At 37.0% G+C, this 12,692-nt stretch overlaps 1 protein-coding gene across 1 annotated transcript in view; it reads left to right on the top strand.

The window, feature by feature from the left end:
* LOC134529586 (isocitrate dehydrogenase [NAD] subunit gamma, mitochondrial-like) overlaps positions 1-12,692 on the top strand; it is a 68,628-nt gene that overhangs the window by 23,267 nt on the left and 32,669 nt on the right. The window contains exon 2 of the mRNA XM_063363835.1: positions 7,591-7,647. Coding sequence (XP_063219905.1) covers positions 7,591-7,647 — 57 coding nt within the window. The remainder of the gene's footprint in view (positions 1-7,590; positions 7,648-12,692) is intronic.

Here is a 12,692-nt window from a genome sequence, read left to right as displayed (position 1 = left end):
TGATAATTGGTGCAAAATGAATTTAGTTTCACTTAACAAAGATAAAACAAAAATTATTTCTTTCACAAGGAAAATTCATCCAGTTAAATATGATTATTTTCTTGACAACTCAAAAATTTCCAAATCTCTTAGTATAAAAGATCTTGGTGTTATTCTTGATTCCAAACTATTCTTTCATCAACATGTTAATTCTTTAGTATCCTTTTCCCGTAGAACCTTATATTTAATAAATTATATAACTTACTATGCATCTAATATTGAATCCATTCTTACTCTTTATTTGTCCTTAGTTAGAAGTAAACTCGAATATTGCTCAGTTATCTGGAACAGTATTAACACCACCGACAGTGACAAAATTGAATCCATACAAAATAAATTTTTCAAAATAATTAGTTCTAGACACCATCAATTACCCAAATTAGAATCTCTTTCAAATCGTCGCATCCATCTGGATGCCCTGTTTGTGTTTAAGTGCTATAGTTCAAAAATTAATTGCTTATACTTACTTGATAACTCTGGTATTCGAGTCCCGCAGTTCAAAAGCCGCCTTCGATCCCTATTATGTTCCTTACACAATAATAATGATTTAATTTACAGACTTATCTCAAATTTCAATAAATATGAAAATTTTATTAAAAACTTCAAATTTTAATTTTTATGATTACCCTAATATTCTGAGTAATTTTATAATCCTGTTTATTCTTCCAATTTTAGATCAATTAGTTAAAATTATCTCAGTTGCTGTTTTGTTTTGTTTTGTTTGTTATTGTGTCGTCCTTTATTTTCCTGTGTAGGTTGTATTTATTCGCTTGTATGTGTCGTCTTTTATTATCCTGTTTATGTTGTATTTATTCGCTTGTATGTGTCGTGTTTGTATTACTTGTTCTGTGCACACCTCTAAAGCTTCGGCTGTTGGTGTGCATGTCACAAATTTTAATAAATAAATAATAAATAAATAAATAAAGAAGAGGCAAACAAATATATTTTCTTCAAATTTTTTGTATAGCAAAAAGTATTTTTTTTTTTAATGTATTACTTTCACCCCAAGTTTTACACTATATCACATTCAACCCTACATGTTTTTTTCCCCCCTGACTGCTTGAGTCATGTGTAACATTCATGAGATAACACTCATGAGAGAATTTGGGGACAGGACAAAATGAATTGTTTCAGACAATAAACACACATGAAACAACAAAACTTGCATGTATTATTTAACTGTAGAAATCAAACATCACAGAAAAGCTAGTAAAATATTTTTTTAAGTAATAGTTACTTTTAATTGGCTCAATGAAGATTGAAATTAACTGCAGGGACAGATGAAAAACAATGTTACCTAGTTAAGTAGGACTAAAATTAACTAAAAGTAATAATTGTGATGCAAAGCAAATTATTTTTCTCTAATTGCAATGGGTTTTTTCTCTAAATCAAAGACTTCAAATTAATTATTTATTAAATACATTTTATACAGTTTAGTTATAAATTATCAGGACTGCAAGTTGGCAATTATTTTGAAAGTGACCCTATAAACAATACCTCTGTTGGCTAAAGTTCTCAAAATAAAACACAGAAACCCATATGGGTAAACAATAAATGGCAGTGGCACCATCATCCATGCTCGGGTATTGTAATGTAAATTGAAAGTGTGATTTCTAAGGAACTTTTACTTATTTATTAATGCAGTTTTCAGGGTAAATACAAGAATATCTCTAGTGTTGGAAAATTGTATCTCGTAATTTTATTTTAATTTGCAGAAAAGCCATGATGCAAGGTATTTTGTCAAAAGATTCTGGATATTATAAAAACTTGATATAACATTGAATTATGATTGTAAGTTGAATGCGAAAGAAAAAATTTCCACAAGACAGAATATTATTTGGTTGTATTGTGATATTAGAGTTCATATTTGGCCAGGATCTTTCAGTGTGCTTAATCGAAACAGCAAATAGCATGTCCGTACCATAGGAATGAATATATACATAATCATGCCATCAGGATCAAGGTATAAACTTGGATATGTGATATGGATCAATTACAGTCTGAATTCAAAACTTTATTTTTTATATAACTGATTTAACCCAATATGTCATCAAATGTCTCCTAATGTAAGTCATACAGGATGATCTACAGTTACATTACAAAACTTAACATGTTTACTCCTGCTCATAATAAAAAATACAACTTGTAACGTATATTTAACTAGTCAGGAAACCAACCACAAACAAGTCTTTCCAGGGAGCGAGCCGACGGGCTTACATATAGAGCACCTCCCCACCAGCTCTTCGTCCACGCCGCAGATGAACATTGCGCTGGGCAAGTGGCATGAGTGCGGGATGGGGCAGCATGTGCCACACGCGCCCGTACAGTTGCCTTCATTGGGTTTAGCCACCGAGCGACGATGGGAGCGGAGCTGGTACCGTCGGAGTAGGGGGACATGACTTCCAGAGCATCACTAAGAAATATTATCGACACAGCAAAAAAAACACAATTTTTTAGACTTTAAATTCAATTTTTAGAAAAACCCCTAAACCTTAAATTTACTTTCTGCCAACACATATTATAGATTACACCATACAATCTAAGCATTCATAGTCTTAGGCCCTACCTATCTGTTTTTCTGTATAACCATATTGATTATAAAATGCTTAATTTGAAGCAGTTTTAAGAAAAGTAACATCTTTAATGTTTGATATTTTTACTAGTTAAATTGTTTAGTAAACTTACAATAATGACTGGAACAAAAGAAAATTCTGGATTTTAAGGTTAGTGCTTCCACATTAATTTACGATGATTACAGGTTATTAAAGACAGTCATGAGTTTGAAAGACTTGAATAATATTTATCACAAAATATATTACACTTATGATAATATTCTTGCAGATTTTTGCCTAAAAATAAGTTTATTGCTTGAACTAAGTATTGACTTTCCAGTGGCACCAAACAAGAAAATTACTGAGTGATCAACAAAGAAAATGTTCCACAGTTTTTTATGAGTGGGCCCTAATTGCCTGATGAAGTTTCAGCATGGGTAATCCCATGGTTGACCTAGGTCACACATCTGTAGTCAAATAATTTTTAGTTTAATTTCAGAAAGAATGTTAAACTTGACACGGCCTGAACTACAGATGTTGATCCACTACACAAGTTTAGTGTTTTCCGTGAGCTTCTCAGTGACGTGATTTACACGGCAGGACCGCGATGAAAGTACCAAACATAAACTTTGCCTTAAGATCCTTTTAGCAAGATTAATGTTGGTATTGGATGTTACCTGTATTATTTCTTGCACATTAAAATTGGCATGATACCCTTTCAGACTGCATAGAACAGTTATAAATAATATTAAATTAAAATTCAGTGTCAGAATAAACATAGTGATTACTTTAAGAAACATTTCATTTAAGCATATTTGGTTCTTTTCACAATAAAACCACTAACACAAATTAACTAGAAAAACAAATGTATTTAACCTATGACATTTTCAGATTTTAGGTAGTAATTTATCTGTACATTTAAAATCCTATGGAAAACATATACTTCATTAAACAGTATCTCATAACTTCTAAGCTTTTCTCCACACAATGAGCAGTTCCAAATTTGCAGCACCAAAATCACAACCATAATGCTATCTTATGAATATTTGCTATATTATGTTAGTTAAAAGGTGCCTAAGGCACCTGTTAAAAATTATGAATATAACAAACATTTTGAATTTATTATACGTGTAATATTTATTAAAATTGCAATTTCTTGTTATATTGAGCAATGAAAATAATTTTTAATGTGAATGATAAAAAAAAAAATTGACAAAGTTTTTTTTAATGAAGAACCTCTTCTTGCTGTGGATTCGATTCAATATACACTAGGATGGCAACCATATTGGCAGTGCGATTCGTATGAAGGTGCTCAATTGAATAGAGTTCACAACATTACCATGCTACAATTCAAATCTATTCGCAGTCAATTTAATCGTATTATTAGCGCTGAAAAAGACAACAGTGGTTGATAGATTCATGTTAGCAAGTGGAGGCCAACAACTTGAATTATATTAAACTGATATATGTGACCAAAATGTAGCAAACTAAGCCACAACTCACTACTTTATCACTGAAAATTGCTAAAACTATCGGCCTAGTAAAAATATGGCGCTATGCCCCATGCATATTATCTTTGCACCACGGACTCTGCAGCACTGCTAGAAGGAACAGGTTAGCGAAGAGTAATGAAAACACTTTAAGCGCATGAAAACAGATTCATACAGCGTTACAGTCTGTCAGTGAGTCAGTGATGAGCGTATTTAAATTATGTATTCTGTACATGCTTACTGCCCATAAAGCAAAATTAACAAAAAAGAGGCCTGAATATTCAATTTTTGCTTGTATGAATATGGTTTTAAAAAAATTCTCCACTTATAATTTATATCAAGGTGACTCATCCAGGGCTACGCCCTCCCTTAAGCCCAATGTGCGTGGCCACTTTAGATCCCTTCTCCTCTCATCTTCACCCTCTGTCTCAAACAGCCCAATGTTTGTGTGCGTATGTATGTGTAAGAGTGTTTGAACAGCACGCTACAAGCTACTGCTAGAGGGTGGTAATCTCAGTGTTTCGTTCCCAGGGTGTCCAGCCAACCAGGAAATCGGGAAATGCGGGAAATAGCCAGGATTTCTTTAAAAAACCAGGAATACCTGGAATCAACCAGGAATTTTTATTAGAACTGGGAATTTTTTTTATGAAGTAACGATCGCGATAATATACGGCTGTTAAAAGCCTATGATGGAGAAACTTGAACGTGAGCACGTTCACCACCCGTCGAAGCACGACAGTATGCTCGCGAGCTATATTTAGTGAAAGTTAATTTGTTCATATTGCATTTAAAAACTTTTGTAGTACGTAAGAAACTGTTAACAATTCAGACTTCCATACTTATTGTTTCTGTACTCAGAAGCAACAGCATTTTGGCTGAAAAAGTTGTAGGGTGGTACCACTAGTTTTATATATAGCCTATATTTTTTTTTACTTTGCGCTCATGTTGTTGCGTCACGGTATCATGGATAATTTTCTCGAGTTTTTTAAAAGTTTAGTTGTGCGGGACGTTGTTTTGAATTTTTTAATCTAACATGTAATTTGCGCAGACTATCAAAATGTCAGAGTTCGGTCACCACAAACAATGACAAATATACGGAAGAGTTTGAATGGGTGGAGAAAGATCCAAAGTGCAGGACAATCGCCATTTGCAATTTGTGTAATGTTAAAATCAATATCGGTAGCATGGGAAGAACAGCATTAGCCAGCCACGCAAGAGGGGCAAAACACGTGCGTGTCAAGTAATTTTGGTGATGTGATTATAAATTTTTTTGTTGGTGGTAGGTTTTGTTTTAAGCAAGTTCGTTGATTTAATTTTTAAGCCTATAGTTAAGTTGTCTATTGTTTAACGCCAATAAAACATCATATTGTGTGTGCTTTGTGTAACAAAAATGCAAATTGTATGCAAATATTGATAAATACCACCCTTAAAAAAACCTGGAAAAAACCAGGAATTTTATTATCCCAGAAGAGTGGCCACCTTGGTTCCCCTAAATTAAGTAAATAATTGGTATGTAACTTGATTTATTTGTTCCGTGGTGTTTTGTGTTTTTAGCGGACAGAATGACCACTTAAAGACAGGTACTTTTTAATTATAATGTAATAAATATTACGAGACCCGAAAATTGCAGAACAGTCCCGAAGCGGGCCTTAATCAATATTATTGTTTGCAGCCATTTGGCTAAATGTAAGTAAGGTTTCTATGTAGTTATTGTTATTCCCAGTGGCACCCTTTTCCAATTGTTTGTAACGTACATAGGCCGGAAACGAGCAGGTGACCTGCCTCTGGTCACTGAGAGGAGTTCAGTCTGTTGCTGCCGCTACCCGTCGTCATCAACTTTGTAATTTACTGATCCATGTCCATCTGTTCGTTTAAATTGTATAAATCACTTTCACATAACTTCAGGGCTTACCTTGGGTAGTAGACTACTTTACATAATTATTATTATTTTATCATTAACTGAATTTTTGTCATGCTCTACGAACTTTAGTTCTATCCATCACACATGGTGTCCTGGACAACTCTTTAAGAGTAGCTGGGTCCACATGCCCAGAGACACATATGGTGGCGCCCTAGGCATAATGAAACGTCCAACTCAATCCGAAACGACCCCCCGTGCGATAGCAAAGTGATAGAAATTAAGAATAGTAAGCAACACATTTACTATAGAACTTTAGTTGAATCAAGGATATGTTCGGAACTTAAATCATTTGTTCAAAATGTTCTTGCAACTGGCCATTACTGCCCTTATAAATTGTATACCTAGATAATTTCCATGTTAAAATTGTTTCCTTGAATTTAGTCTTTAAATTGTCTGTTCTCATTAATTTTTAGCATTATGTTACTCAATTACTACTCCATTCATCTTCATGGGCATTTTCACAGCCTTCACTGAACTGCCTATCCCATTTTTTGACTATTCCAACACACATCATTACATTCTCATGGTGGACTAAATTTATCTGCCAATACATTTCAACCAGTTTAATATTCTTACATTTGAAAAATGGATAGCAGACAGTATTCCAAGCAGGGTTGGGAAAAAAAACAGTTAAAAAAAAAATCAGGTTTTTTAAAAACCAAAAACTTGGTTATTCGGTTTAAACCAGGTTTTTTTTATGTAACCCTTTTTTTTTAAATTACGTTAGTTATTTTGGTTCTTAGCATGTTCAAATGAAAGCCATACAATATCCTGCTTTCTGCCACTCATGTTGAACCAGAAAAGTTATAAAATCAAAGAACTAAAGAACTGAAGTTCAGCAAATCTGCATATCTTAGTGGAACTTAACCACAGAAAGGGTAGTTCCCCACAGGAAGAATATTCTCCATAGCAAGGATGTTTCCCACAGAATATGGATTTTCAGGGCTGGCAGGGATTTCCCACAGAATAGGAATATTTTTAAATAATAAATTTATTTTGTTCCTCATTTTTTACATTCTGTCTACAATTAACTTATTAATTTCATTTTCCAGGAGTATTTAGCTGGGCATAATTTAAAACTTGTTCAGATAATTAAAATGATAAGATCTTGATTAGTATTTAAATTTTTGTTCCTGTAATCACAAGAAAAATTAATGAGCTAATTTTTGTTGCTAGTAGAGTGGAATCAGACCTTTCTTTAAAAAAAAATTAAGATTTTCTATTTAAAAATACATTATTTAAAAAAAATTGGTTTTTCATAAAAACTACATGGTTTAAACTTAAACCGTGGTAATTTCTTTAAATTGTAATTTTTTAGTTTTTTATACTTGGCAGTAGCTGTTTATACTGTCATTGTAGGAGGGATGTTATGTTAAAATTAGTTATAAGTAAATACTAAATAATATTTATACTGAAAAGTGTAGCAGCAGGCACTTTGTATGACAAGTGTATTTTATTTAGATGATACGTGTTAATATATTAGTTTTATGATACTGGGCAATGTAGATTACATTGTTCTGTTTTATACTTTTATGTATATGATTGAAGGTATTAATACATTTTTAACATGAGTTTCAATTTTTTTTAGGCAGCAACACTTTCAGATTTTGATATTCAGCACAAGACTCCACTGCAGAAGCGTGTGGTAAGTTGGCCTATAATCACCGTAGTGTTGATGTTAAAACATTTAAACATATGGGCATGTAAAAGCTAGGTACCTTTTATCCAATAGAGAAAATTGAAAGTTTTACTTTTTTCTGGAATTATTACTTCAATATTTGTGTGTCACTGCTAGCTTCCGGTGTCTTCCATTGTAATTTAATGTTCTCAGTAAATTGAGGTGAGGTAGACCTTTGTGTATGTTTGCATGTGTGAATTGAAAGTTGTGCATCTTCCCTCAGTTATACTAATTTTGATGTTTTTATTCAAATATTTAAAAATTTCTCATGTGAAAAATAATTTAGTTGGTTTTCTTTTGTGTAGTGTTTGCTATAAGACAGTAATAGATTAAATTGAAAACTTTTTGTGATTTAGAAAGGTTATTGGTCTACTTGTAATTTTCTAGACTTATGCTAGCCATTTTTGTATATAAAGGTTACATAAAAAGAATTTTCAATTTCAGTACACTGTAACACAAAAATGAACCCTAAAACATTGTGATTAATTATACAATGCACATAGGAATACAAGGAATATTAAGATTTACTACCAGTTAACACCATTCAGCATTTAGTTGGTACTGTTGTGTTTTCACCTTGTTTAAATGGACATCAACTCATTACACTGTACGACTATCACATATTTATTCAAAATCGCTCTACTCATTATGTTACATTCACTCTCCACCATTACATCACAATCCACTGCCCGCTCTACCACTTCCTTTCATAGATACCAACTCTCATAGATGCCAACATCACATATCACAACACCTTCCCTTTTATAGCAAATACATCCACACTCTTGACATATTACTACAATCCAGAAACAGAGCAAAAGTTAAAACAGTCATCAGTTTGGGGAATCATATTATTTGGTACTCACTAGTCTTTGTATCTTGCTGGCACTTTCACCTCACGTCCACTTTTTGTACGTCTCGACACATTGACCTTTTCCTTACCACTCATCAGTGCTGGTGGGCACTCTCCCTGCCGCACTCTTGACCCTGCTCCCTGCGACTCTCCTCCTGCCTCGTCTTCTGCTGGGAACCCCCGGAACTCATCATCAGAGTCCAGGCTGGACCGTCTCCTATGCAACTCAGGAGCAAGGCTGGATGGTCTCAAGTGATGGGAGTTCCTCCGCACGTGCTGGCCATCCTGATCACGGACAACGTATGATCTCGGAGTCGAAGACTTGTGTACAATTTCTGCTGGTTCCCACTGATTGTTTCTATTTAACAAGACCCTATCTTGGTGCTCGAACTCGGTTGCCTTTCTTGCCCGTTGATCATACCACTGTTTGATCTTCGCTTGCCTGTTATGTAGTTCTTCTGCTACCTTTCCCTGCACTTCCGGTTGTAGTAACTGCTGCCTCATTGGTAGTTTCGTCCTTACCCGGCGACTCATTAGCAACTGTGCTGGTGACAGGCCTACAGCAGTCAGAGGAGTGTTTCTGTACTCTAGTAACATGACAGGTAGATCACTAGACGAATCCGAACACCTCCTCAACATGTTCTTAGCAATCTGCACTGCTCGTTCTGCAAGCCCATTCGACTTTGGGTAGTGAGGACTTGCTGTCACTACTTCGAAGTCCCAACTCATTGCGAACTGCCTGTATTTATAGGAGTTAAATGGCATATTGTCTGAAATAATGAGCTTTGGCACACCATGAGTAGCAAACACAGATTTCAGTCCTCTTATGACTTCATTAGCTTGTTTATTTGCTACTGGTACTATTTCAATCCACTTGGAATAGTAGTCAATGACAACCATATAGCTGTTGCCCCCATAGTCACAAAGATCAATACCAAGTTTCTCAAACGGTAATTCTGGAATGTTGTGAGATATGAGTGGTTCTGCTTTATTCTGGCTTCTGAATTTTTGGCATGTGAAACACCTATTTACCAATATCTCAATGTCTTCTGCCATTTTTGGCCAATACAGTACTTGCCTGGCTCGTGCTTTGGTTCTTTCTATGCCTAAGTGGCCCTCATGGAGTAAGAGTAGCATCTGCTGCCTCAATGCCACTGGCACTACAATGCGATCATTTAAGAACACTAGACCCTTGTCGAGATGCAAGCAATTCCTTTGGACAAAGTACATTTGAGCTTGCTGGCTGACTTGATGTTTGTGTTCTGGCCACCCATTTTGACAGTACCTCATAACCTCACACAGTGCTGTATCCTTAGCAGTTTCCCGCCTGAACTCATCCTTTCTAGTAGTCGACACCTGACTTGTATCACTCACACTCACAAGGTGAACCATTTCTGCAGACAAATCTTCATCTGCATGTTCCACTTCTGGCAAATACGCCCTTGACAGTAAGTCTGCTACATGCATGAGTTTGCCTGGAAGATACTCTACCGACAGCGTGTACCGTAGCAGCCTGATTTTCATCCGTTGAAGTCTAACAGAATACACATCTGCTATACTTTTCTTAAACACTGGAACTAATGGTTTGTGGTCTGTGTGTACTATGACATGCCTTCCATATATGTAGTGATGAAACTTTCTCGCTGCAAACACAATACTGAGCATTTCCTTCTCGACTTGTGCATAATTCTTTTCTGCTGAGGACAAACTTCGGGAAGCATAGCTGATTGGCTGATCATCACACATTAAACAACATCCCAGTCCATCTTTTGAGGCATCACACTGAATGGACAGTTTTTTGTTGGGGTCATACAAGCCGAGTACTGGTGCCTTGCTGACCAACTCCTTGACTTGCTGCAACACATCAGTGTGCACTGGTAACCACTGCCACTCAGTATCGTTCTTCAGGAGTTCCCTCAGTGGAGCTATGATGCTAGCTAAGTTAGGTAAAAACTTCCTTAAGTAGCTGATGAAACCCAACACTCTTTGCAGCTCAACTTTGTTGGTGGGTGTTTGTAGTGCTAGAATAGCTCGCACCTGGTCGGGATCTGGCTGCATACCATTTGAGGAGAACACATGCCCAAAATACCTTGCCTCCTTCTTTTTGAACTGAATCTTGCGTACATTGAACTTCACATTTAGCGCTCTCGCTCTCTGTGCTACCTGTAACAATATTTGATCGTGCTCAACTTCATTTGCAGCAGCAATCAAGAGGTCATCAAAGTATACTAGTACCCCTGGAATATCACCAAAGTTTTGCATGTTTATTCGTTGAAAAATTTCAGGTGCACTCGATAACCCAAATGGGAGCCTGAGAAATTTATAACAGCCAAATGGTGTGCTGAAAGTGCAGTACATACTTGATTCCTCATCTAGTTCCACCTGGTAAAACCCATCTTTCAGGTCCAACACTGTGAAAATGGACTTATTGTTCAGCTGGCAGCTCAACTCCTCTAATGTTGGTATCATGTGATACTCCCTGCAAATTGCCTTATTCAGGTCTACTGGATCTAGACAGAGTCTGAGACTTTTGTCGCCCTTTTCAACAACAGTTAGGTTGCTAACCCATCCAGTTGGCTGATCAACCTTGGCAATAATTCCTAGCTTAACAAGCTCGTCCAACTTGATTTTTAATCTATCTCTTAAGGCAAAGGGCACTCTTCGAGATGGTTTAGCAACTGGCTGAACAGATTTATCTACTACCAATGTGCACTTGTTCGGAATACACCCGACTCCCTGAAATACATCTGCAAATTCTGAGAGGAACTTATCTTCCGATAAAACGCTACTGTGTAAGGTGTGGACAAAACTGCGAGAAACTAACTTCAAACACACGCATCCTGGCAGTCCAAGAATGGGCATTCTGCAGCTACCATCTTCAACAACAACAAACTCCAGGCACTCCTGAGCACCATCTGCTGTATTTACTCCACACATTAGCTTAATGACACCCACTGGTTTCACTTTTTTGCCGCCGAACCCTTCGAGTGTTATGTGTGACCATTTCAACTGGGTTGGGCGAGCCAGCTGCTTCACAATACTCTGTGATATGATATTTACCTCTGAGCCCGTATCAAGCTTGAAATATACAGTCTTACCTTCAACCCACATTTCTTGGATCCACTCCTTTCGGCCTGGCCTGGCATCCTCCACCCCGGTCGTTGCTTCTGCCACTTCTAATGTGCTGACAAAGAACTCTTCCATCTCACCTCCCGTTAACCTAACCTCTTCAACTTGGTTGGTGCACACGGTTGCAAAATGATTGAACTTCATGCACTTGTAACATTTTTTTTCCAAAGGCAGGGCACTCATTCTTCCTATGTACCCTCCCGCACCTTCGGCACTTAGGACTTCCTTGTTGCACATGCTTCTGTTCAGCCCCCCCTTTGTATGGTACCTGCTGCTGTTCAGTTGATTTCTGCTTTCTTCTATTTCGCCACACAGTTTCAACTGTGCCTCCTCTCGGGTGAATTTCATCATCCGACGAATCCTCACGCCGATTAACAGGATTGACAGCTTTGGTTTGTATAGCGTCGGCACGTTGCTTGCCTAGCTCAGCCACCCTACACTGTTCCATTGCCCGTGACAAGCTGAGATCCGGTTCACGCAACAAACGTTCCTGCAGCCCTTTGTCCCGAATGCCCAAAACTATTCTGTCCCGCACAACACTGTCTGTCTGGTCCTTGAAGTCACAACTTTGAACCAGCTTTTTTAAATCTCTCACAAACGAGTCAAACGGCTCTCCCTCTTCCTGAGATCGGCAATTAAACTTGTACCGCTCAACTACGATATTTTTTACAGGATTACAATAATGTTCAAATGCTCGCAACACCTTTTCAAAATCCCTACGGTCTTCCGCTGGAAGATCGAATGTGTTGAACAACTCAACAGCCTCGTCTCCTATGAGGTTTAACCACATCGCCGCCTTGACTGCCGATGGTTTGGACTCATATCCAGTCGCTAGCATAAAAATATCAAAGCTCTGTTTGAACCGCCGAAAGTGTTCACACAGATTTCCATCTAGAAGCAGCGCCGGCGGTGGCTTAAACGATTCCATCGCGCCGAATCCTGTATAACCTCTATCTCCACGTGGCACAACAACGAAACAACACCACTAAGGTCACGTTGCGAACACTATGCGATTTACTACCGACTGCGC

Source organism: Bacillus rossius, chromosome 2, assembly GCF_032445375.1.
Source record: "Bacillus rossius redtenbacheri isolate Brsri chromosome 2, Brsri_v3, whole genome shotgun sequence".
NCBI lineage: Eukaryota > Metazoa > Arthropoda > Insecta > Phasmatodea > Bacillidae > Bacillus > Bacillus rossius.
This window is presented reverse-complemented; position numbering and strand designations above follow the sequence as displayed.